The 27998-nt window shown below is 41.2% G+C and overlaps 1 protein-coding gene across 5 annotated transcripts; it reads right to left on the bottom strand.

Moving 5' to 3' along the window:
* Positions 1 to 28: 28 nt before the first annotated feature.
* lpin2 (lipin 2) lies at positions 29 to 27078 on the bottom strand. 5 transcript variants are annotated; one of them, XM_050074657.1, is made up of 21 exons: positions 23768 to 23907; positions 23330 to 23418; positions 21116 to 21316; positions 17756 to 17851; positions 16746 to 17110; positions 16551 to 16658; positions 16320 to 16446; positions 15198 to 15543; positions 15013 to 15112; positions 14667 to 14854; positions 14025 to 14118; positions 13857 to 13926; positions 13663 to 13755; positions 13489 to 13571; positions 12933 to 13080; positions 12352 to 12500; positions 10395 to 10481; positions 7905 to 8057; positions 6568 to 6682; positions 5815 to 5918; positions 29 to 4357 (listed from the first exon to the last, which is right to left on the bottom strand). In XM_050074657.1, the coding sequence occupies exons 3-21, from the start codon at positions 21305 to 21307 to the stop codon at positions 4213 to 4215; spliced, it is 2763 nt and encodes a 920-aa protein (XP_049930614.1). In that variant the 5' UTR covers positions 21308 to 21316; positions 23330 to 23418; positions 23768 to 23907; the 3' UTR covers positions 29 to 4212. The 5 variants fall into 5 exon arrangements, with proteins under 5 accessions (XP_049930614.1, XP_049930613.1, XP_049930611.1 ...); XM_050074656.1 differs by lacking the exons at positions 23330 to 23418; positions 23768 to 23907 and adding an exon at positions 26921 to 27078; XM_050074654.1 differs by lacking the exon at positions 23330 to 23418 and having other exon boundaries at positions 23768 to 24103.
* Positions 27079 to 27998: the final 920 nt, after the last annotated feature.

The raw sequence follows: 27998 nt of genomic DNA, 5'->3' as shown, positions 1-27998 counted from the left end.
GACACAGGAATAATGTGGCACACGTGAATGTATTCAGTTAGAAACTTTATTTAATACAAATATGACCACAAGCCACACTCTGTTAGCTTCATTAGGCCTGTATTTTTTTTCTCTTCTTACAAGGTATTTTGTTCTTTAAACATACTTTAAACCACATTTCTGTACAAATCAAACACAGCATACACTTAAGGTATTTCTGTTGGTCAGACACAATCAGATAGCAAGCATTACCTCCAAACAGAATGAAACAAACACACAAACGATCATACACTTTATAAGAAACGATAAAACAAACAAAAAAAACAAGGCATCGAAGACAGAAGAATGTGATGATCAGCATATATACCGGATCATTTTTTCCACAGCAGTTGAGTGAGAACAAACAATATTTTATATATATTTATATACCACGTACGTATCCCAGGATCATACAGGATGAAGTGTGATTCTTCCACACAAGATGCTTTACTTTCATAGAAAGAATGGAATTTCATTTTGTTAATCATAAGATATATATCTATTTGACTTCACCAAACTTTGTCGAGAACAAGCAAATAAAAATCGAAGCGAAAGCGAAGCACGCATCTTAATCATCACAAAAACATCTGAGCTACAGAGTGAACGCGGAAACACTTCAGCCAAAATAATGACGATAATAGTGGCAATCTGTACGCAGCCATGATCGGAAATTGTGCTTTTTTTCATTGAATGGTTTTTGACTGTTGAAGGGAGACTTTGTTATAATTCAGCCTGGACGCTGTTTTCACATGATTTTGTGTCAAAGTGGTTAATAGAGACAACAATATCTGAAATTGGTCCACAGTCAGCAACCGAGAAACATTTTGTGCACTGTCAATTTACATCCATTAAAAGTGCTCATTTTTGCCACTGGCAGGCTCAGTGTCTGACATTGTCACGGAAAAGAACACTACATTCATCCTTTCATTCATTCAGTCGTAACCGTTTATCTTGCTCGGGGTCGTGGGGGGTCTGGAGCCTATCCCAGTTGATATTGGGCAAGAGGCTGGGTACAACCTGGACAGGGCGCCAGAATATCACAGGGCCAATTTAGAGTCACCAATTAACCTGCATGTCTTTGGATTGTGGGAGGAAGCCGGAGTACCCGGAGAAAACCCACGCCCCCGCCCTGGGTTCGAACCAGGAACCCTCTTGATGTGAGGCGACAATGCTAAGCACTGCACCACCGTCCCACCCATTACCACAGAGAAATACAATTCTTGTTCTGAAATCTTACGACAGGTGACTTGTTGCAGGATAAACAAAGGCGGAGACGTTCACGAAAGATGGAAGGTGAAGTGCTGGGAAAAGTTGGAGCACAGAAAGCGTAGCTTAGTATTATCTAAAAGATTTTCAGTGTCATGGATGAATATTGAGCTGATTTCCATAAGTCATGACGAGACTTTTCCTTGAGCAAGACTTGGTTACACACAAAAAAACTTTAATTTCCCTGCAGGATACTGTCTGTGATGTTATCAGCCGTCCATTTAATGTTCTTATTTTTGCCACTGACAGGCTCGAATTGCCATTGTAAGTGTCTACAGAAATTTAAATTCTTGTTCTGAAATTTCATGAGAGATGACTTGTTGCAGGATTAACAACAGTGGAAACGTTAGTGAGAGATCGAAGGGAAAGTGCCAGGAAGAGTTTGTTGTGTTGGAGGACAGAAAGCGTCGCTTTGTGTTATCTAAAAGATTTTCAATGTCAGGGCTGAATATTTAGCTGATTTCAGCAAGTCCACGAGATGTTAGGATGAGACTTTTCCTTGAGCAAGACTTGGTTACACACAACAATAAACAGAACAGCGAAAGGAGAAGAAAATTGTTTCATTTACCTGCAGGGTCGGTGATGTTATCAGACACAATCTAACAATCTGAGCCTGTCAGTGGCAAAAACAAGCACTTAAAATGGACGTAGATTGATGGTGCACATTGCCGCAGCGTTCTCTCTGAATACTGTTGTCTCCATTAGTCACTTCGACACAAAAACATTGGAAAACAGGGTCCAGGTCCAAAAATATCAAAGTTTCCCTCCAGGTCTCAGTCGGACTCTATGTTTTTTAATTTTTACTACCACATGTTGTCATGTTGCTGTTACACTTGTGGTGGAAGTATGATCCATGGCACATCTGCCCACGTCTTTTTCTATTACACAATATAATGCCACTGACGTGCTTTCTAATAGCTTCCTCAAGTATTTCCTGCTTATCTCCGAACAAGATCCAATGGCTCTTCCTCTGGTCACCAGAGGCACGAGATCAGTCTTTTGTCTTTTCACATTCACTCACACACACGCAAACATGCACACATGCACACACTATGGGGTAGCGCTGTCCAGCACCCCAAATCCCCACATTTTGCCTCGCAGCCTACAAACACAAACCCTCCTTCAACAATTGCTTATATTAACGTATTTTCAGAACAGCTGATTTGTCTGTGGTGTCAGAAGGTCACTCACACAACAAAGAGGTAAAACTAGAACTCTTCATCTTGCATTAATTGCATACTCTGGTCTACTGTCTATGAAGACCTTCAGTGAAGTGCATGTGGGTGAGAGGCGTTCTCAGGGTGCAGCTTAGACAAAGTGCGTTGGATAAGTCTCGGTAAAGCCACTGAGGGAACATAAGCAAAGGGTGAATGAATCCTGCCACCCTGACAGCAGCAGCGCTCGGTGATTAGGTATGTATGCACGCACACACACAAACACACACACACACTCTTACATATTCCCATCTACAGAGGACCTTGCAAATGGAAAATCCTTCATTTTAAGCCGTCTCTCCAGATCTGCTTATTTCCACCCTTTCCGACTCAAGCGTCATCTTTTACATTTACACACATACTTTAATACTAAAGCTGCGGATTCTGAGGTTTGCTGAGGAATGTGTATGTATCTTACATGTTAAAAGTTTCACTGTAAAACAAGGAATACAGATCGTTGTGAGAATGGGATACAAGGCTTAAAAAAAAACAAAAAAACAAAAAAAAACAGATCGTACAAGGCCTAGCAGTTACTGTTAAGTGCATGTTAACCAACGACCAATCATACAAAATACCGATTTGAAGTATTTCCACATTGCATTTGTGATAAATTACTTTTTTTTTCAGACAAGCAAAGGCATCACGATAGAAATCAATAACTTAAAACATACCAATTATCATAAATAATGACTGCATTGTTAACAAAACACACTTGATTCGCCAGAGCTTGTAGAACAGAATAAACATTAAAATAACAGCGAGACAATATAACATGAAGCTGCTTCATTTTGTTTTTAAGTCACATCTAAATGTGCATCTTCACATATTGTTGGCAAAACTTATATCCCTGGTATGACCTTGAGAATTAACAATACCTAACATGACTCAGTCAGTACAAGTGTCTTAAACTCTACAGGGGGAAAGTGGTGATCTGAAATCTGTTCCAACTAATGACCACGCAGCAGAGAGAGTTGGGAACAAAACTACACTAACTGTAGCTTTGTGTAAACTAACTGCTGTGTATGGTTCGTAGCAGTTGTTTACCTGCCACTATCACTATTTTACTTGATGTTACAGGACAGAATAAAGAATGGACACATGCGTCTGCGCAAATACAGCAGCCACAGCAAACTATTTCTGGCGTCGGTTTTAACTTCCTACCCTGTGTGTCCTTCCTGCTTTGAACATTTCATATCACTTCTTCAGGGCGTTCAGGAAATGTGAAAAACTTGATTCAAGAAAAACAATGTCTTTTCCTTCTGCGCAGCGCACACTCTGGTGCTAAGGGCTAATGCCTCGCGTGGGGCTTCAGTCGTGTCCCTGATGGCAAATGCAGACCATCCTGTTTGCTAGAAGTTACAGAGAGAAATCTCAGATCTTTATCCCTGTGCTGTGATGGGGACTACAGAATGCTTGCTGGGTTCGTATTCCTTCACAGGCAAGAGGAAACATGATCATTTACGTGGTGATTAGTATCGTCTCCCGGGGGTGACAATTTTAAGGGGATTATTCATCAGGATTTAACTTCCACTCAACTATAATTACTGTTTACCAGCTTATTTTGTGTTTATGGTGATAACCCTGTTACTGTGTGTGCATGTCTGAGAACTATATATGAAAGTTTAGGTTTCAGTCCATGTGTTTTCTGGAGATGCATTTAAGTGCACAGCCCAGTTGCATGTATATGAGCACCTGGATATCCATATGTGCTGGATTAGAGCAGTTCATCAGGGTTGAACTCTGGTATGGGCTGTCTCCAGTAACAGAAAGAGCTGTACTCGGGCAGGACAAAGGCCTCGTTCTGCTCCTTACTCAGCAGAGGGAACACATGCTCCACCAGCTCACTAAGCCGACTGTAACTGAGGTCAGAGAGACAGGAAGAGAGACAGAGAAATGGGGATGGACAGAGAGAGTGAAGAGAGATAATTAAGGGTTGAATACTTAACTGTGGAACAATTATTTACAGCTTGTTGGCAATCATGCAAAAAGATTTGACACACTTGTTAAAATGCTTCACTTAAAATACATAAATGCAGTCACTCAGTCATGCAGTGATATAAGCTGGCATACACTCAGTTACCAGTTTATTAGGTACACCTTGCTGAAACTAATGGTACAGTCCTGCAGTAAATTCTACTTTGAAGAAGATTATAATTGTTTAAACTGCTTCAAAAAGTTGTTGACTAAACTGCAGGATTATTTTGTATATCTGAGGTATTTCTGTTATTTAGCCAGCCCTCACTGATACAAATGGGGTGGACATAATGGCACAATCTCTCAGTACAACAAGGTAAGATAAATTAAGATAAGTAAAGCCTTTATTGATCCCCAGAGGGGGGATTTGGGTGTTGCAGCAGCACAAGTGCCAAAATAAGTACAGGTACATAGAGACAGGTAAAAAAAATAATATTTAGAAGTATAAATAAAAATAAGGATGAAAATAGAAAATATAAAAGTGAAATTAGACTAAAAATTACAATGCAAGCAGTGTACCAACCATCAGAGTTGTACTGCAACATCATCTAATAATGCCATAAGGTAGGATTGACTGACTCCATTAGTTTTAACTGAGTGTACCTAATAAACTGACATCTGGGTTTGTATATGACATCATTAAGTTGTTAGGGCATATGTGTTAGCAAACAATTACTTATTCACAGATCCACATTACAGTGAGTAACATTAGCATTATGTGAAAATTTGTGTCTGGCATGCTGACAAAAAATTTCAATCCTGTAATCACCCTATTTTTTGTTCTGTTTTGTTTTCTACAATCTTCCAAGAGAAATATCTTGCTCTTTAGATGCTAAATTTTCCTCTATATTTACCAGCTAGTCTCTAACTTTCTCTGTCTTTTGTTTGGTGCTGGGCAGGTAGTGTGCAGTCAGGTAATCACAGTGTTTTTTTGTTTTGTTTTGGTGAAAACAGCTGCCTTCTGCTGCTAAAAACGGGATTGATGAGAGAAGTGAGTATAAATCAAAACAAAAGTTTGGAGCTGTAAAACTTGAACAATAGGTTGGACAACTCTAAACAGCTCAATAGAGCTGAGAGCAACTGCACGGTGGCGTGATAAATCTCTGTGGGTGTCTCACTACGCCAGAGCACTTTCACATAACACAAAGTCATTTAAAAAAAAAAATCTTTCATTCATATAAAATATTGACTGATGCAGCTTTAAGTTAATATTTCTTTAGTCTCTTAAAATATTCAATTTGGCGGGTAACTGTAAGATTTGGGGTTCTCATGGTACCAATGTCTTGTTTTTATTATTGTGAAACTTTAAAGTAAGACAAACAAATCCAGACAATGTACTTACGAGGACTTGTTGCCCTTGGTCTGCTCCTGGATCAGCTCTCCCTTTGGGTTGACTGTGAAGATCCGACACACTGGAACTCCCACCTCCTTATAGGCAAACACATCCTGTATGGAGGCAAAAGAAATGGAGACATAAAAGAATATGAATAAAACTAGTTTATACATGATGAAAAATTAGCCACTGGGCCTTTAAAAGCCATCTGAGAACACACTCTATCATGTAATTTTCAGAAAGCAGTTCTCATACATAATACACACGGGTACAAACTGACATAAGTGCGTTAATAACATTAACCAAAGATTTCCTGTTTGTGTTCCACCTAATGGCAATATTTCCAGACTGAATGTTCTGATGGGTGAGTGCAAGGCTGTGTGTGTTTGTGTGGGTTGTTTTTTTGTGTGTTTTCTTTTCTTTGGCAAGCGTTACAGACAGACAGAGGTTTGATGGCTGACCCAGTGTTTCATATGGGTGTTGGTGTTTATGCAGCTGAAGATGGGACGCTGTGCCCTGCTTGAGCCCCCGTCAACAGACGATGTCACATGGGACCCGCACTCCCGCCAGTGACCTCAGCCCAGGTTCAGCCCAGTACTGATTTCATATGTTTATGTCTGTTAATTGATAGCCAACGTGTCATGTTGGTCTTGCAATACATCATGTCGGCGGCGGATTCTGGAAAACACGGCTCGCTGTCATGTAAAAAACGAGCGCTTTAATGTCTGGGAGTCTGACATCTTCAAACATTCATTAACTCACATTAGCTCTATTCCCAAAGGCGGCGTAGAATGGCTGCTTGTTATGCTGGAACAGGTTCTTGATATCTGTAAGGCATTCAATCTTGAAGATCTCTGGTTTCTTCTCAATCACCTCCCTGAAGCAAACAGACAGATTGATTAGAGTGCCACACACATGCATGTCCTTAGCGTGAGTCAAATCTGAATTAGAGTTAACATCGCAAAATACATGCTAAGCTTCTCTAAATCATCTTCCTCTCTAATCTCTTTCAGATATATTTAGTTTACAATCATCAGTTTATTAGCTTTCCTGAAGCTCTGATGGTAGGGATGTCTCTGTTAATGCAAATTAAATCAAGAGAACCATATAAATCTAGAATAAATGTGAAATTTACGGACATGACACAAAAATCCACATGCTGCAGGTTGCTATGGTGACACATTAACCATGATGTATAAGGTAAAGGTCACAGAAGAATCCAAATGAAATGATATATGATTAACATGACAACACAGCAGAGCAGCTTCTCAGTGTTCATCTAAACTAGTAACTAACAAGTTTGTTTACTTGTGTCACCTTTGACAGAGAATACAGACAATGGAGATGGCTTTTGGCATAGTTAAAGACTGAAATTACACTACGCTAACATATGCCATCACAAATTATTTCGACAAGGGATCAGTCGCATCCTGTGCTAAATCTTGTTCACCGAGAGACCAATCATTTTCGCAATTACCAGCTACATTGTACTTTGTCAGCGTCACTTTGAGTATGTTACTTGGTCTCCTATAGAATTCCATCCACATCTCCATGCTGCTGCACAGAAATCTACAGAAATCAGCTGGTTGTCGTTCTCTTTGGTTGAACTAGCTAATTAATAAACATGCCAATCGGCCATCAAAGGCGATGCTTTGGCAGCTGTCCTCTCTTTGAAGACGCATCTCTCAGCTCATTCAGAACCGATAGTGGAAACCAGGAAATGAAGATGAAAAAAAAAAAAAATAGAGTTGCAAGAAGATGCTGAACATGCGTAGATTTCTAAGAGCTGATGGCAAGGCTACCAACAGTTAGAAATTCATGAGTTTGAGTTTTCTGTGGCCTTAACAACCTCGGCATATGAAAGGCTTATTATAATGAACGAGGATTTGGGGAGGATTTGGAGTAGGAAACTTAATATTTAATGTGAAATTAAGTTTCCAGACAAAAAGGATTATAGTTTGAAGGGGAACAAATATGGTATGTTTTGAAATCAGATCACAAGATTCATAATAAGGAGCATTTAATGTATGTGATAGCTTTGGGAAAAAGACGTACTTGGCTTAGTAACAGTGAAACATTTATGTTGTATGTTCTTGTACCTGTGGAAGGCGGAGAAAAGGCTGCTGGGAGACAGCATGAGAGGTCCTCGGGGTAGAATGATGCCTCCGTCATTGACCCACTGCAGGTAACCTCTTGTCATGTCTGCCATGCCAATAGCCCGCGCTGAGCAGTATAAGAACTTGTAGCCGTTTCTGCCGATGGGGAGAGTGGTGCTCATTAACAGTTGTTCCAATACACTTTAATATCATGACCATCATTAGCAATTACTAAGAATAGCTCTTTAATAAGATCAGATGCTTTCGTAATGTGCAGATGTCACACAATCCATCATCTATCCTCTATACGTGCTTATACTAGAGGGTCACAAGGGGCTGGAGCCAATCAATCACAGGAGTGATGCATAGAGACAGCCAACTCACGCTCACATTCACACCTACCTATTAAGAGCCGCCAATTAACCAAATCAGCGTGGCAAACTCCACACACAAAGGCCCCAGCAGGCCGGTTTGAACCCAAAACCTTCTCGCTACAAGGTGACAGCGCTAATCACTGCCGCCCTGAGGTCGAACCAATTCACTGGAAATTCTACTAACAGGTACAGATGGGTGACAAATTAAAGGGAGAACCAACATGAAGTGTTTCAGTATGGAGGCAGGCCAACACAAGCCTCCAAAACAGCTTCAGTGCTGTTCCTTGCCAAGTCTGTGGTACATAATGCAGGGATGAACACCACTCTTCCACAAGATATTTTCTCATTTATACAACTATTAGTTAATCTAGTAATCTCATTGACTATGTTTACATGCACATTAATATTCCAATACAACTCCAAACATGACAATATTCTGATAATATTCCTTTTTTGAAGAAGTTATGTCTGACGCACTGATGTTATTCAGGTGTTAGGGGCATTTTTTGGACATGTATAAAAGACATTCAGAATATACGTCTCAACTGGGGTTTTTATTGCAGTTTGCAATGCACGGCCTCTTGTCTGTTTACAGTCAGCTTTTCTACGTTGTACACAAACCAACAAGCCCACAGTTTTCCAAGCTGTTGTTAGAAACGCATACACAAAAAAAGTCCACATTGCTGGACGGACAGAGAATCATACCTTCTTTTAAACATTATGAAAGACTTGGATATCAACAGCTTTTTGGTTATGCACTAATATTGCAATGCCGAGCTTTTCAAGAAAACGACTGAAGAAATGAAAGAGGGAGGCTGTGTTCGCACGGTTAAACAAAAACCTTATTTTGATGCAAAGAGGCAAAATGACACAAGCAGCTCCAGCTGTTCCAAATTTTGCCGTTATCAAAGACATGTTGGGGCACTTAAATTGGAGTATGCACGGCTGCATGCAAAGGAATATTCATTCATTCATTTTCCGTAACCGCTTATCCTGTTAGGGGTCACAAGAGTGCTGAAGCCTATCCTAGCTGACACTGGGCGAGAGGCGGGGTACACCCTGGACAGGTCACCAGACTATCACAGGGCTGACACATAGAGACAGACAACCATTCACGCTCACATTCACACCTACGGACAATTTAGAGTCACCAATTAGCCTGCATGTCTTTGGACTGTGGGAGGAAGCTGGAGTACCCAGAGAAAACCCACACTGACACAGGGAGAACATGAAAACCCAACACAGAAGGGCTCCCCCACCCTGGGTTCGAATCAGGAACACTCTTGCTGTGAGGCGACAATGCTAACCACTGCACCACCGTTTAGTGGGAATATTTTTTTTTATCTGGAATAAGATGTATAGCATGTAAATGTACACACTGAGATTTACTACTCAACCTGATTTCAGCAAATAAGAAGAAAAACAAATCTAGCCAGACACAACAAATCATCAGAGACTATTACAGACATCACTAAATAGATTTGAAGATGAAAGTTTATATCATATTATTGGGTGTTATTGAGATGGTGGTGGAGACTATTGTCTCACATGATGGTCGAAAATCTTTCAAACGTGTGAAACTATTCTGAGTTCTGGTGACTGTAAAGGCTGTGGCATTTTATTTATGTCTTTCATGCTCATCAAACCATTTAGCGAGCCCTGATGCATGGAAGCATCTGCATTTGATATGTTTCTCCTGTCTGTTATTCAGTTTTTCCTTTAATTTGTCCTCCATCTGTACAGTAGATTCTATTTATTATCACTACTAATGGCCACAGTAGCCTTTTTCCGCCTGTGTGGTTCAAGTTTCCTTTTGTCTGCATGACTAAAGCAGCAAAAACAGGTCGAAATTAAAGTTTTTAAGCCCACAAAAGAAACCACGATGAGAAAAGTGGTCGAACGCTGACATGGAGTTTCATGGTGTTTTTAGCTTCTACAATAATTCTGTCCTGGATATAGTTAAACTTCCTGAGTCATCAACCTCAAGCACCCCACGCAAACACTGGGAGAGCATATCAACTCCACAGAGAGACTATTGGGAATCAAACCCAGACAGTGCTAACCACTGACCAACCATTCATCCTTCCTCTGTGATTAATCAATGTTGTCGTGCACTTACTCAGCTACTGAGTGGTAGAGCTTTGCAATGCCCTGGTGGGTCCAGTCCTTCCCCAGCTGTGGCAGGATCTGCCCAAACACATCTGACCTAAACATTCAAACAAACACAAAGAGATATTAGTGGCATAAAGACGGAGATCTCTTCATCTGCCAGGTAACAGGCTCCTAAATCGTAGCAGATGTAGAGTAAACGAGTCATAGGAAACATGTGCTTGAAAGAAGAAACTAGATCGGTCGTACAGACCATTCAAGAAGGTCATATAAAGCACCATAACTACTTTACCATTTCATCATAAACAGAACATTATGGACCATTCTCCACTAATGAGGATTACGGGCCCATAGGGCGAGCACTGTCTCAACCGCAGCTTATGGCTGTGCATGCTTACAGACAGAAATGTAAATGGCCTCATTATAATAGTCCCTGTGCTCTTCACCCTGTTACTCAAAGAAAGTCACATGTCACAGGTTGGCCTGAAGGGTCACAGGGATAATAAGCTTCAGTCAATCTGGACCTGTTTGATGTAAACCACCTATGAACCTCATAAGAGTGGGCATCAGGCTGATATCAGACTTGTATCAAAAGAGATGGGGCTTGCTTTAGCTAATTAAAAAGCTTAAAACCGGATTATGGACTTAATATCTGCTGTTTGAGAGGGACTTTAATTTATCAATGGCAATGAAATTGCAAAGAAAAGATTTTAGGAAGGGGAAAAACGTGCTTTAAAACTATTCTATCATTTTCCTCCCTTTTGTATATTAAGCCGAGCTATCACATGTTCTGCAACAGCTTCAGTCACTGTTTATTCACCTGCTGGCCTCCATCTCTGATGATCACACGGCCCATCAAATAAGGAGCGTTATTTCACAGTATGTGGGCAATTTATAGACATGAGAGACTCAAATTAGTATAACACTTGTACACGTGCTGTCTTAATAAAGCACAAATTACTTTCTTTCTGGCGATGTGGATGTTTACAGATCATGATCCAAAACGAACATGCGTCATCTGTTACACAGACACTTTTGCATCATTTCACACTATATATTACAAAAGTGCAAAAAGGTTTTTACAAGAGTACGAGCCATGTTCACAGCAGAGATTCGCAACGTGACAAGTTGAATCTCACAACAACTTGCAAAGTGCCAGTCGACAACGTTCTCAAAACCAGTTTACACCAATGCAACAAGAGATTTGGTGCGCGGTCTCCATAGCGATGACTTTCTGTGCTTAAGGTTTAACTACCAGCTTTTCAGGTTAAATTAACAATCATAAGAGTACTTTGTGAATATATGTGTGTGACATGTGCACATACAGCCAGCAGCAGCAGCGACACGTCATGAGGATGAGATGGCCTCTGGCTCAGCGGGTATAGAGGGCTGTTGTCAGAGAATGCCACAGCAAACACACACAACACTTGCTGACAGGTTGTAACTAACTTGGCCGGCTGACTTTGCTACAAGCCATTTGGCTGCTGACACAGGTGACGTGCCTTACGCTCTAAAACCAGCCACTGGCGATTTAACAAGCTGAGTCACAGCAGACACAATCAGCTGACTTGAGTTGAGCTGGGACGGGCCAGTTCACACTATAACAACTTTCCCCTGAGACGTACTTAAATGGTTTCACCTCATTGTTGATCTTTGCTCTGAACTGAGCTTAACAGAAGAATATACTACGAGCACGCACAAGCTGCTGATATTATATGCAACTTAAGGGAAGCTAAATCCCATGCACTGGTGGAGACCTGATGAGCCCTGGACAATTTACTGCACTGTTCAGTACTCCCCACAATCAGTACAGTTAAAGAACACTTTCACTAGAAGCTAGTTTGCCACAAACTCTTGTTCAGCATTCACATGTGCATTCATGAAAGTAGAATAACACCACATGGAAGTTCAGCACCATTACACTGCTGGGGTTATCAAATTGTTGTGAGTGACTTGGAGGCACATACTTGGTGATAGTGCCATCGATGTCAGAGATAATGACTTTGTCGTCCCAGTTCCACAGGTAGATGGTGCCCTCGCAGCGACATGTGCCCTGGTATTGAGTGGTGATGCTGAACGTCACATCGTTAGGTCCCTCCTTCAGTTTCAGACTGGCCTGGTAACACAAAGGAAGACGGTGAAGGACATCTGGAGGCGCAGGTGATTTCATTCACTAACTTGTTGCAACAGTGTGGGCTTTACTTTGCACTTTGATTTGTTTTACCACAGTGCAGTGAACATGTACAGGTCTTTAGAGCCCCCTACAGACTGTTAGAGGAGCTAACACAATGCAGTTCATAGCTGGCCAGCAGAGGGAGCTCTACACTATGAAATCAACCCTTTCAAGTACAAATCTCATTGACTTCTCTACACCTCCAGTTTGTAACCTCATCAATATTGTACTCTGAAAACCAACCAGATTTTTATTTAAAAATTAAACTGTCAAAAAAAGTTAAACTTCAACTTATAAGACTAATTAAGCAGCAGAATGCTATACTTTTAAAGAGGTTGGCAAGAGATGATTTTGAGGAAGGAAACATGTACTTACTATCTGATCAGAGGAGAGGCGTAGTGACTTCCTGTAAGTGTGTGGGCTGGGGTGGTGCTGACCATCTACTGGCTGCAGTCTCTCCTGACAGGATGCAGCGCTCACCTCCTTGGCCTCTTCATCGCTGGATGAGTCTCCTGCTTTAGGCCTAAAGGGAAACAATATGTATGTGTATCTATATATATAGATAAATTACTTGGAAACAAATCAAGTCAGTGAAATAGTCCTTGTGGTTGTATATGTTTCAGAACTATTTTCCTGCTCCTATTTAATAATTCTGTGCAACTTAAAAACTGCTCAAGACCTGAAGCTGATTAAAACACTATATTAAATTTCACTGAACACACTCAGCCCTTCATTATCTGCCATGTAACCTTGCCAAAACAGCTTGGTTCATTGACTTAATTCTCTCACAATATAATGTAATTATGCTGAGTTGTTATAAAACAGATTTACAAAGCTGTGGATTTTCTCTGACAATGTCATCCCAGAGTTCAACATGCCACTGGACTCACTTGACTCTAACGAGCACTAATAAACCTTTGGGACCACTTACGGCAAGGGCAGTTTCTCCTGAGACATGGAAGATCCTTCCTCTTCCAGATGAGACTCCTCCTTGGTTTCAAGCTTCGTCTCTGACTGGAAGAACAAACGGAAAATGTGGATGTGAGTCTCACAAAAAATATTTTTCAGTGCAAGTTTTAATACTCGTGATAACGTGTGTGCACACCTGCTTGATTGCACTATCTGCCCTTTTTCGCCAGAACCACCAGCGTCCTGACTTCTTTGGCATTTTCTCCTTCACCCAGGCCTCCTCTGTAGCCTACACAAAAAGACAAAGACAGTTACTGACAAGCTAGTTGCCAGTTTACAATGATCCATATATAATGACACCACACAGAGCAGAAATCCAAGATCAGTTACCTTTGGTAAGTTCTTCTGAAATGCTTGTAGACTTAAAATCAAGGGTGCAGCTAGTGCCCAATTATAATATCTGGGAACAAAAGCATTACGTAAGAAACACTATCAACCTCGCACTTAGAAAATATATCTCTTGTATATCTTATGTGTGAAATAAAAATGCTTACTTACCTATTTCCTATCTTTACAACCAGGTTGGGGTTATCTATAATTGCTGGGTTTTCAGCAAATTCATGATAGGTGATGATGTGCTCCATGAACCTTTCTGCAAACACAAAAGACAGGGAACATTAATTAAGGACAGCACATGAAAAGGTCAGCGGTGGTGAGCCATATCATCTTACTTAACGCCAGACAGAAAGGTCAGGAAACTTTTTCTTCCCTCAGCCACATCAGCTGAGGGCTTATAAGACACGCTCAGAAAAGTTTACAAAAGCACACACATGTAGATGATAAATACTTGTATTTAATTGACATCAAGTGACGTTTTGACACTTCCAGAACAGTGTTTAAGACACAAGAGATAAAGTACTGTTTCAGCCCTTGTAAAATAGACACTTGTGGCCTTAAATGGAAATGTGGGTGCCAACACTGTTACCATTACACAAAGCAGTCTGGTTTTTTCTATGTAATAGAGCCTCCACCAACAGTGGCTGGACGCCTTCTAATGACGTTAATGCAGTTGGTAAAACTTTGTAGTTACACAATGAATTTAGTTTTTTTTCTCTACTGGCTGAGGCTAACTTTCTATCCTGCATAAAAGTCCTAAGTGCACTTTCGCCTACATTTTTTATGAGGGCCATTCTGGCGTACCTTTGGATATTTCAGCATTTTCTGTGAGGCCTCCGCACAGAGAAAGAGTGACGTCTGGGAGGTCACTAGCTGAGTCAGACAGACACTCTGTCCCGCTGTCAGCAGCTGCACTGCCCACCGACTGCGGGGACTGTGAACCAGAGTGCATCTCTGAGTCCATCCAGTGCTTTGTCGCTGCCTCAGACTCGCTGAAGGAACAAAGAGAGAACAACATATCATAATGCTGGTCTAGAAGGAGAATATTTTTGCTTTGTTTAGTTTTAAAATAGACCTAATTTAGCTTTCCGTTTTTAATTAGAACAGGTCAGGCAGTGACATTAATTAGGTGCCTCTTTCATAATCTAACCTCTTAGGAAAATATCGTGCAGCAACATCAGGTTCAAGTACATTCAGGTCATCTAGGTAGATATCCTCAGGACCCTGATGCTGGCTCCTCTTTGGGACACCTACATCAAACAACAGAAACATTTACCAGTTAATGTGCGATCATAACTAAAAAGGACATGTCTCAAAGAGGCTGCAATAACGCACCTTTCTTCTTTGAGGGTGAATCACTCTGTTGGCTGCTGAAAGGGGTGGAGGTTGCTACATTGGGTGGCAAAACATCCAGGGGCTCCGTGGGGGAAACAGGACTTACAGAGGTTATGGTACCAACAGATGCCAGAGGAATCACAGGTGTCATAGTGGTAATAGGGGTGCGTGGCTCGGGCTTAACAATGGTACACACTGAGGAGGAGGAGGAGGAGGCACCCTCTCCCCTTTCGATCTCAGACTCGTTCTCCATGGCCTCAGAGCTGAGGATGACGCGGAAGTGGGTGCTCTCTGATGGGGTGATGGTCACGGTTTTTATAAGCTCTGGTTTCTCTTTTTTGGTGACCTGGATTTTGGATATCAGGGGGAAAAGGTCACTAAGAGGACAGTATGACAAGAACTATGTATCTGTCAATGAGAGTGATCCAGGTAATGATAAGAAAAAAATCTTATGTGAAATAACTTTTTCAAAAAACAAAACAAAATTTCGCCTAGAGTGACCAAAATCTTTGATATAATCTGATGACTAAAAAGGAATAGGAACAGTTTTCATCGACTAAAACTATAGTAAAATAGTTATGGCCTTGTTTAACCTATAACTTGACTACAAAAAAACCCCCCAAAAAACAGGATGAAATTAACTTAATATGATAAAAAAATTAACAACGATATTCGCCACAGGATTAAGACCAAATAAAAAAAAAGCTTATAAAATTAACACTAGTGCCTCACTACAATTCATTGTGCTAACTCAAGTGTTGTGTTTGTTTTAATTTTATTTTGTAACATTTCATATTATTCTGCAGGAAAGCTATATTTCTTATGTTCCAAGCTGTTCCCAATAACCAAGTGCAGGCTGCTGTGGTTAAGTTGTGTCTGTGAGACAGAGCAGATAATATGTTGCACGTGTTGGCTGCCAATAAATAAACAGTTGTCAATTAGTGATTCTTTCTTATCTCTTAGTTGTAATACTTGATTTACAACGTTGTTAAGAATAGTTAAATAAATATATAATGCTACACAATAAAAGGCTTCAAATAAACCCAGTGACTGGTATCAGCAGATACTGCTTCTGGCACTTAATTATCTGACCAAAAATCATGACAGGAGAGAGGTGCTTACCCTGGTTGTTTCTGGAAACTCCCCCCAGGTCCACTGCATGTGGGACTCAGCTCTGAGTAAACTCTCTGAGGGCCTGACCATCAGCTCGGAGTCACTCTTTGGGGAAAAGGCCTGAGACAAGCCGTGACTAAAGGGATAGATAAGCAAATGCAAACAATCAATAAGATAGAGTCTATTTACGTATCTCGGCCACACTCTTGCTGACGGCTCTCTGTTCATGTCAATACATACCTGTCATTCGCAGGCCAGTCCCCATCAGACATTGGATAACCATCGAGGCTGTGTCTAGCTGCGGGTAATTTGGGGTCAATATCTCGCATTGTGGTCACTGAAGGTGACCTGTATAGAGAGAGTGAAACGGATACATAATTAATCTGTGTTTAAACAGATCCCTGCTATAACAGTGAGCACTGACCCTAAACCTACCTTGAGACATGTGCAGCAGCTTCCTCGTCAGAGCTCATGTCCATCTCAAAGATCTCTTCATTTTGCCCAGTGCTGGACATAGCAGCAGTCGTAGCAGCAGGTGTGTTAGCAGCAATAGCATTACTGGTAGTGACTGACATGGGCGGGGTCAGCTCCTCTCTTCGGGGGTCTCCTTTATGCTTCTTCCTCCGTCGTTTCTTCTTTTTTGTGGCCATGGTGCTCGGAGCAGGAGGCTCGGGTGGGTCCTCTGGGTCAGCGGGGTCATCCTCCAGATCCTTTGGTGGCCTGTGCTCAACCTCTGAGATCCAGAATAGGTGACTCTCGGTGGGGATTGGAGAGGTGGCCAGGTGGGCAGGGACAATCTGCTTAAGGATCGATGAGAATCAGTGACTTGAGGCTTAGGATACATTTAAACAAGTGCAAACCAAAGAAGCATTAATGGTTCTTAGTGTCTGATCCTAGCCTCAGACTGAAGTCCAGTAAAACAGGGTTGTTGTCACTGGATAGTTGTCACAATTAGAGTTTGGAAAGCTTGAGCAAAAGGTCTCCAGTCAAATGTGGCAGCTACACAGCTGTGGAGCCATTATTTCCCCGCACAAACATTTCCCTACACGTGTGCTTTGCAGTCAGAGTTAAGACTGTTGTTGGTTCTGGTTAAGGCATTGTGATCACATTTAATTGAATAACAAATATATCAAAGGATGAGGACATTAGCTGCTCGGCTCAAACACTAAACAATTTATTATAAGCCCATTATTTAAAAAAGGTCTCTGCTTGACAAGCAACACAGCACATTAGAAACCCGGACAGATGCTGCTGTCGATGTGTGATTGAAAAATAATTTGCAGCCCATTCAATATCTCACTTAACTTTTGCTGCTAAGCTTCACACAGCAAAAGCAAATCTAAATCAAAGTCTGTGTTAATAACCCACAGCTGTATTGTCATTTCATTCTTATTTTTCAAACAGCGGGTGACTTAATTACTGTGTGTAGTTAATTGGGTACTTACATTCAGCTGCTCAGCTTCCTGGACAAAAAAGGCCTCTCCATTGTCACCAAGCTTCATGTGCAGCTCCACTGGCTCTCCATTCACTTCAATGTCAATCTGGAAGAATTTGGCAGATTTAAGCACAATGGTACTTTTCATGCGGAAATATGTTTGCTTGATGTCTAATTAGCATGTATGTATGTATATATACATCTGACTATGCCTTTTTGTTTTGTTATACATCCAACATTACATGTCAGGCCACATAGAGACCCTGCAGCTACATACAGCCCCATCTTTCTCTGGGGGCTTTACAAAACCTAATAACTGTATGGGTCCTCTGGGCTTGCATTCAGAGGAGCCTGCCAATAGAACAGGGCCATTCATGTTTGCCGGGCAAACCCCCAGTGGACCCGAGGCCATTCAGAAACTTGACACCATAAAAGCAAAAACCAGATCACGTCTGGCACTGCAGAGACTAAAGAGGAGGCAGAATTTGACTCACAAGCGCTCAGCCTGCTCTGAAAACCTGAAACCAAATCATCAATATTAATTCTCAACCAACAGCCACCAACATCATCTGTTTCTCCTGTGATCCGTCATGTTGTATCTTTCCTTTTGCTGATGTCCTTTAATGCCGCTGTGGTTTCTAAACAGCCTCAAGATTTAATTTCACCCCCTCAGGGTTGCTAAGGGCAATTTATGGATGGTGAGTGATGGCTGGGAATTTCAAGGCCCAATTAATATTGAGTCGGAATAAATGAGGGTCCTCTTCAGCCCCTCACAGCTGGTGACAGGTTACATTCACTTGACTGAGTTGTGGATTTGCCAACACCATGCTGGATTACTGGTATTACTAGAGGCAATGGATGCCTGCAGATGCTCAAAATTAAGTCTTTGTATTGGGTTGTTTCTCTCTGGCAGCACAATGTGACTTTTGAAGTTTGTGTTTACTTCGGGCCGGAAGAGCAGAAAGCGGATGAAAATAACTATTTATGCATAGCTGAGTTTACTTATCCCCAAGTGATTTTAGAATCAAAAAGTACTTAAAAACATTTCAGGTTGCCAACAAAAGTGACTAGTGTATGGGCAGACACACACGCCATCCACAGCCAAAATTTAATTAGTGTTTGGCTGGCAGCTACAACTTAATTCCCACTCTGAATTTTTTAGAAATATCTGCATATCAGTGACAAATATCGCATCATTTATGGGATCCAGTAACTTCTAAAAACATATAAATATATATTGCAGCAGCCCTCGAGGATGTGACAAGTGATCTCAGGGACGCACGCATAGCTGTTTGTTACACAACAGCCCTTGTTGTTGAGGCCATCTTCTTCACGTGTCCTCCCCTTCCCACTCATTCAAGTTGTAGAGCTGTTGCCATGGAAACCACTCATTCAGTCCTTCCTCTGAGCCCATCAGCATTCTGGGTAGGTGGTGAGACAGTGTCAGTCCCCCACAAATCATTACCACTCTGATCCTCAAGCAAGTGAATAAGCTTTATTCAACTCGGAGCATAACATTGCTCTTCTATTAATAGAATCCATGGACAAAGTCACCATTGATAGTGATGTGGTCGGAAAAGTCATTTAATTATAAACGCTATCTAGTTTTAGCCCCTGTTAATTACTGGCTGAACACCATGGAATATTCTGAGTCTTTACATAAGATGATAAACTCAAGTAACCTCAGTTTCACACACAAGAAAGTTTGTTTTAACTGATGCTGAGGCAGGTTTCTGTTACAAATCTCTCAGAAGATCTGCTGTTTTAAAATTCATATTTGGCTTCATATTTACTTACTTACTTACTTACAACAACATAAAAACTACCACAAACACAGGCTTAACTTGCTCTCACTATCCATCAACTAGGCCAACACAAAGGTGCAACAAAAATGTCATTCTCTCAAGTGAGAAGCGGGTGCTATAAATAGCCCCATTGTTCCTTGGCCATGATTAATTGGATCTTATCTCCAGGCCAGAATATAAAGTAAAAACTACTAACAAGGAGGGAGAAAAGCCCAGTACAACCCATCTCCCAAATGCTTTCCTAAATGATTCAAAAACGCTCCACTGAAGCTATTAATTCTGGCAGAAGCGACATGAGAATAGGTAACCTTGTAGTGGTAAATGGGGCAACTTATATTCAGTGAAGCACACAGATGACCCAAGCCATGGATCTTCTTTATTTAGCCATTTACATACACAAAATATTTTGGCTTATAACAGCTGCCTACTTAGCCATTTACATGGCTAATGAAAATGAATATTGCACAGCCATGCATACTCCCATTAAGGTGCCATAACGTGTTGTTTATCACATCAAAGTATGGAAAAGTGAAATGGCTCGAGCCACAGTTTTTCACTGATGGTGAACTTGTTGGACTTTGGGAACACAGCTTCCCTCTTTCATTCCTTCAACCACCACCAAATGGTTAGCGTTGCGATATTTGTGCATTTCCAAAAACCTGCTGATATCCAAGTCTTTCATGATGTTTAAAAGTAGATGTGTTACTCGTTCTGACCAGAAATGTGAGCTTTTCTTTTGGGGATGCATCTCTACCCCAGCCTTGCCAACCGCTGTTTGGTTGGTTCGTGTACAACGTATCCATGGCAACGCACAGAGCTGACCATAAATGGGGAAGAGACCAAGTGTCACAAACTGCAGTAAACACCCCAATTGACAAGGATATTCTGAATACACTGTCCAAAGAATGTTCTTAAAACCCAAATAATACCTGCATATACCACATATCTAACTCAGAAAATACTACATTTGGAAATGGGTTTAAATTGGGAATATCCAAAAGGAATATACCGTTTACATGACCGCATCAAATTCAGAATACTTTCACATTTGGAATAAAAGTGTAATATAAGTGTGCATGTAGATGTGGTTAATGTTTTGTACAACTTATGAGAGTTTGAAAGTCAAAACTGACATTCAGCAAAGCTTCCTCAAAGAGAAACCCTTGGAAGGTTAATGTGACCTAATGTTCAGGGAGATGTCAATCAATAACTAAAATCGTCTTTAAACCTGAAAGTAGACTGGCTTATCTTGGGCTCCTCGTGTAGTACTAGCCACACTTCTTACACTGTAAGAACTAATGCTTGTCTTCAAGACTGATTATACTGTATGGCTTTTCAAAACATTCACTAAAGTACACATAGTGAGGAACAGGGCCTTCTCCTTCGAAGATGAAGCATTCTTACATACGGTCCTTCTCACAACTGCGCATTTAGAAACATTTCCTGAGGGGGATTCATAAACTTGAACTTTCTTGACATGGCGCTCACTAATTTGTATAATTATATGACTTTAAAATGTTAGTGAGAAAAAACAAGAAAAAAAGATACTAAATTCTTCAACTTACCACTTTCTCTTTGGAGCGCAGTACACCCAGCTTGCCGAAGCGCACATGGAATGGTGAGCACTGGTAGGTGCCATCCCTCTGGCGGACAACAACAACATCAATGCAGCCCGACAGCGTGGCCTGATTAATGCCTTTATACAGTTCTTTGACGGTTACCAGCACCTGACCTGCCAGCTGGCCAACGTAGTTCATCGTGTCCGCCTGAAGGAGGAAGAAGAATATTAGCTGAGTTAAGGGAAAGACAGGATGAGGATGTGCTGCTCAGCAAAAGTCCACAGGAGTAGACCGTTTTGGCCCGTACAAGTTGTGAAATGTAGTTGCTTTCCACTTGACTCTCTCAGTCTATCAACTGTCATCTCGTCTTTTAAATATCGTCTTCTGGACAATCGCACGGTTTTATTTCTCTTTTGCTTTCATCTCTCAGCTCCCTCTCTGCCTGCCTGCCCACCCTGTGGTGTCTGTTATCTCCTGACCTGTTTACAGCCTGCCTCTGTTACACTGTCACTGGCCGCTGTCCCACATGAGCTGCATCAGAGAGGGGGGCTGACGGCTGGACTGAAACAATGCGAAGAGACAACCTCACAAAGAGTTCCCACTGCCGCGCTGCAATGGGAGCAGCTGACTTCCTGTTTACATTCATAACCCTCTGCTAAGTATATCAAATAGATGCTAAAAGCCATGGTTGTGTGGCTATAATTATTTGCACTTGGATTAACCCTGCACATTTTCTCAGAGCACTTTTTTTTGTTGAGAAGCAGTTTCAAAGACTGTAAAGTAATTTACAAGCAATCTGTTGAAGCTACTAAATCAGAGAGCAAATTGCACACAGGCCTAGGCTAATCATACAAACTTTCTGCCTGTGTTACTGAACTAGATTATTTACAGTCTACACAGTATACACAGTCTAACTATTAACATAGCAAACATGATTTTGGTTTGTTCGGGTCAGGGTCTAGTTTAGTGGGGCTTGTAAACACGTCCCCTGCTGACTTCATTGGGTTTATGCAACTTGAAATAGTCCTATCTCACACTGACCTTTTGTTCAGACTCCAGCAATGAGAGCAGTGGGGGGGTGATGTAGAGTAGAGAATAGGGGCATTTGTGCATGGGTGGCATCATGGAATATGGCAAACTGGCATGATATGTTTCATCAGAGCGTGAGCTAATGAATACAACGCAATAAATTATTAATATACTGCAGGGTAATTAGAGTAATTCCCACACTTCCAACCACACACAGGCAGGCAGCCATTGTGATATCAAACAGCCAACACTGTAAGCTGACAGTTCAAAGGGTCGTAGAGGGGTTTAGATGATTTGATATGGGGCCTATTAACAACAGGAAGCTCTCAATTCTTTCAAAGAACTTCACCCCACATTTGTAGACAAAGAGGAGCATGGAAAAATACAAGTTATGCCCAAGTTAAGGCCCTTTGTTCTTCCTTCTGGAAGATAATAAGGAACTATAGGCTAAAGGAAAATATTCAGTCATATTGAAACCCTGGAAAAATCTGTCATTCAAAAGTGTATTTTATTATGACTGCCTGTATGGTGTAAGGAAGTTCTAAACTAATAGAAAGGTTACTGAAAAGCTTGTGTACTACAAGACAAAGAGGCTGCCAGAACCATAATAGACTATTCACAGAAGAAAATGTGTTTTATGTTGTTCAATGCAGCGAGGATTGGTACAAACACAGTGATTCAATAGGCATCAAGCAAGAAGACAAAAACTGTCGAATCAAACATGGTATAAAACAAAGGCAACACACATTAGCTAAAAGGTCATTTCACTTTGCCACTGTCAGAGGTAAAATGTCCACATGTCACATGTTGTTGGTCAGTTCTATGTATGCTGGTTCTCTATCTGGATTTTTTTGTATCTCTGGAAACCAGAACAGTCTTGTTGCTATCAAGCAAATTACATGCGGCATAAATTTGCATCATTACGTAATAAACTTTCACTTTTAATTTGATACCACAGAAAGTCCCACTGCAGATGTATCAAGTGCAGAGCTCCTGGACTGATAGTGTTAACACAAAGTGCAGAGACACACAAAGACATTTGTCTTTAACAAACAGCCGTAAATGTCATTATATAACTGGGAATATTTGACATTAAAAGTAAAAATGACCTTTACACGGGAGCTGTCTGAAAAGCCGCCAGTATTCAGTGATTTATCAAGAGCACAGTCACATGTGACAAACATGCTTTACCTTCTGCCATCCAGTGTCTTTTCCTTCTTTAGGTGTCAACTCAAAAGTAGAAGTCCACACAGCAAGTAGCTACACTGCCAGACCCTGAACTACAAATTAAAACAGGACAGCCTTGATATTTTGGACATGAAAAGATGAGCAGATTTAACAGACAATGCAGGCTTCCTAACCAGCCAGATTACTTCAGACCATCTCAAATACAAATACTTCTGTCACAGTCCCTAAAAAAAACAGTCTCCAATGTAGCCCTAAAGCTGACATCATCCATCTGATTCACTGTATTCAGGTGTCAAGCCACTAGGCTTGGCGACAATCATATGCCAATAAATCCAAGCAGTGTGCCAAACCAAACAAAACATGATGACTAACAGTATACCGTGCCTTCCAGCATCAGGCCAAAGCTGTGACCGACTAAGAGACCTGTCAGCACTGACTCACCAGGGACCAAGACGACCTCAGAGACAAGGACTCATCCTGTTCACTGTTGTCTGTGTTGTCGTCTGTGTTGTTTCCCAGGAGCTCCCAGTCCCCCCAGGACCTCTGTCTCTTCATCACTTTTTAGTAGAGCACCAGCTCTCACTTTACACAGCTCAGGACACTCCACTGGGACCAATGTTGTCTTCCCTCAGATTATGATTACAGTGCCGCCCTGCCATCCTAAATCTAATCTCAAATGTGGCCCACCTTATCACTTTGGAATAGCCCTCCCAAGGGTAAATACCAGTACACTGCTATCTGACGGGATTGTGCAACACTGTCATAAACTTTGTCATCCTTCTTCTGGGCTATTATGTGCGTGATGTGCACTTGTGCTTATCCAGTCAGCTGACAGGACACAAAGGCTTCAGCCAATGGGATGGCCTCTTTAAGGTGGCGGTGTATGGCTGATAAGAGGCAGCTAATTCCTGTGAACGGCTATGCAATGTTTTTACCTGATAAGAGTACAAGCTCAGGGAAAAACAGGCAATACTCTGCAGTGTGACGTTCCTCTCAGTCAGTCACATGTACGATACCATCATTGCTGCGTGTGCTAATCAAAACAGGTTGATAGCATTCCTCAGCTCCAGGAATAAACCAGTGGGGATATTCAGGACATTGGACTTTAACATGTTGATCTTTTGTTGTGTATTACCCTTGAACTTCTTGACATCATGAGCATGTGATCACGACAGTGAACAGGTGAAAGCTCTGTAAATACCAAGGGTATAATCTCTGCAGGGGTTAGCCTATATTAAATATCAATACAGCTTGCCACAATTAGCCCAAGTGCTAATTTTAGTTGTATTGACATCCAATACAGATAGAACTGGTACACTCATGAGACTGCAGTCCACGCCATGATGAATTCAAACATGTTTTGTCATCAGGAAGTTGTCACTGGTCCGACTTCCAGCATCCTCCAGCCTGGTTTAGCTCCTAAGTGAGTGCCTTAGATAAACATAATGCATGAGGCTCCTCCAAAAAGGCCTCTTCCCCACTGTCCCATCTGCTAAGCCTTTTGTAAACACTATCAAACAAAACACACAGGCCTACTGGGTGCAAGGCTGTTGAGTCATCCTCCCCCTGTGCTAGGATCTGTTCTGTGTTTGAATATTTGACAAGATCCATGCATAAATAGATTTATACTTTCCTTTTATAAATGAAATGTGCTATGTACTGAGTCACAAACAACCCAGGAGAAACTGAATACACTAAGCAAAAATCATTGTAGAAAGCCCTTGTCTTTACATATAGTGTACTGGTACCATTATGAGTCACGAGACAAGGCATCTGAGTATTATGGTCGTAGTTAGTTTGAAATTGATTTGTCCACAGAAACAGATCCCATCTAGTCTATCATGACATTTCAAAACTTTTTGGTTTCGCCACACCTGCTGTATTTCCTCTCTAGAGTCCTCAATCAACGAATATTAAAACCAAAACTCCAGTAGCATGTGTAAAGTAAAGGTAAAAACTGGTCAGGTCTGAGCTCCCAAACAACCCATCAAACCACTTTCCCTCTCCTCTAGGATGGCACAACCCACGATAAATAGAAATCAAGCACAATTTTCAATAATTATACAAATAAATTGTCCTGGTTGTGGTTTACCTTATTCTATAGTATGCATTTTCTTTCCTTACTTTACTTCATTGCTTTATAAAGTTGTGAACCTCACGTAGGTGGGAAATGTAAAGGATTTTCAGCGGAAAATGCTTGACTATGTACAGAAAATAAAATAAAAACTTCAAGAACATGCAGGAGTCAATGAGTTCAACTTCTGTCTAGACAGCATTCTCATCTATAACGTTGTGTTTTTGTTTTATAGTTTAACCATTTCCCCAGTCTGTTTCAAACTGTCCTTCATTCATCCATATCCTGTATGGTCTTTGTTTGTTTTACTGCATAATTATGGTTTTCATCTGTAATGATCTAGTGAATATTTGCTTTGACCTAGTGACAAAAGAATATGTCCTGTGACTGAGTGAGACAAACACCCAACACATGGCTCATTTTACACTCACACACTTAAGTATTAGGTTACACCAAACTGCACCAAAATGAGCCTACTTATTATGTGTGTAACATAAACCATGGTAACCACAACCCCAGACAGACAGGCGGTGTTGGCTTTCATTACTGCACAATATATAGTGCAGGAAAAACAAATATTTAAGGATTGAAGAGGCCAAAAGCACTGCAATGTTTTCTTTTCTTTTAAATACAGGTACAACAACCATTATTTACTCAATCTTTTAGGCACAAGGCATACTTCTCATGTTTGGTAAACTACAATCCTCTGCACTGAGATTCAATGCACACTCACTGTGTTAAATCAGTCAAAACCAGGAAACTTCTGGAAAATGTAGTTTTTAAATAGCACCCACAGGCAGGTGGTTTGTTTGGTGAGTTGGCAGCACTGCTTTGCTTAACGTTACAAGCCAAGTAAACACCTCTCACAGTCCACTAACAACAAAACGTGAATTAACACAAGATACAAGCTAACGTTAGCTGCATGTCGCAGATTATTTGGGGCTAAAAATGCTAATTTCGGGGATTAAATCTGCCATGTTGCTTGATTGAAAATGTCACCAGTGCGCGAGCGCTCGAACGTTACATGAACGGAAAATGCGGAAACACACGAACAGAAAGCAAAAACTGAATTTTAAATAATGTTTACAAAGCGCTGTAAAGCCTGGGAATTAGTGGTGATTCAGAAAATACACAGTGGGGGAGAAACTAGTGGGGGAAAATAAATGAATGGGGACGGGGCTCAGCTAACTGCTCGCCTGTTCAGTTAACCCGCAGCTAGCTTTAATGTTATGGTGGGGTTACCGTTAACGGTGAAACGGTAACAGGGTAAAAATAGGTGCTAACGCTAGGTCGCCGGTTTCAATGAAAAGCGGTTAATTTGTTACACTATGAATGAATACACAATTACATAACATTAACTGTTTCCTCTGGGTTATATTAATGTATCATAGCTAAAAATGTTAGCCAGCATACAAGCTAGCTAACGTTAGCTGACGGTACATTCAGATATGCATTATCACAGGCAGCAGCAGCAAACGGCTATCAAACCGGGTGAAATCATCCTACCGCTGACTACTTACCTCTCTGTTACTCCAGCGGGATGCTGCAGATGAAGGACGTTACGGTGTCCTCAATGAGTCCCCATTATTTTGCCTGTGAAACTCCTCGGAAGCCTCCTGACGTGTCCGTGGCTGGACCACCGTGGCTGACTGGTTGTGCTGGAAGCAGGGAGCTGAAGTTGACGGGACAGGGAGCCGCACAGTGGCGGCGCACTCTCACAGCTGGTGCCACTCTATCAGCCAGGGTTACATTAGGATAGCTTCACAACAGTGTATAGGAACTTAGAGGTTTATTTGTAATACTTTGCCCCGAGTTTAGAGGACATTTATTGACATATATAACACAAAGGATCACATATATGGGTGAGAGGTAACCTCAGTTTAATGTGCAATGCTTGGGACTCTTGGCTCCTCTTTAACAACCCTGCACACAACTCATGATGAACAGCACCAGCAATAAAAGCAGGCAGAAATCAGATGCCACCATTAGCTGTTGTCTAACAGGCCATCATCAATCCCCCAGACTCTAAAGGTTTTTGCAAATCAAATTTAATGAAGGCATTTTTCTCACTGAATGACCCATTTGTGGGAGATTATGTAAAGTCAAAGGGAAACCTCTCTAATGCATAAGCACCTTTATTACAAGAAGGAGTGCTTTGAGAAGAGAAAACAGACTATTATTTACCTTGTAAAACAGACACACTACCTCACACTAAATGCTGCAGGGCAGCTCTCTCTACATTTTCCTTGTATTGTACTTGAAATACAACATTCCCCCTACTTTCAACACATATTTCTAACAGTGTCAGTCGCCCATAAGACAAGCTCTATTGAAAAACCTTCAAAAGTATTCAAGTTATGCCTGTGCAACTTACACACAGCTTTGTACGCTGCATGAGACACCTTGAATGAACCAGTTTCAACTGCCGTGTGTTTCGTCACACTACCGCAGGCTATCAGGGTTTACTCGCTCCACCTCTCCTACAAACTGCTGTAACTATTGACACTAGCATACAGTACAACAACAGCACTTAACGTACATGCACACAGTACAATTCAAACATAATAGCCGCTTATAAATAATAGACACCAAGCTTTA

This window comes from Epinephelus moara, chromosome 21 (assembly GCF_006386435.1).
Source record: "Epinephelus moara isolate mb chromosome 21, YSFRI_EMoa_1.0, whole genome shotgun sequence".
Taxonomy (NCBI): Eukaryota; Metazoa; Chordata; class Actinopteri; order Perciformes; family Serranidae; genus Epinephelus; species Epinephelus moara.
Note: the sequence above shows the minus strand (reverse complement) of the source record. Positions and strands in the feature narration are given on the sequence as shown.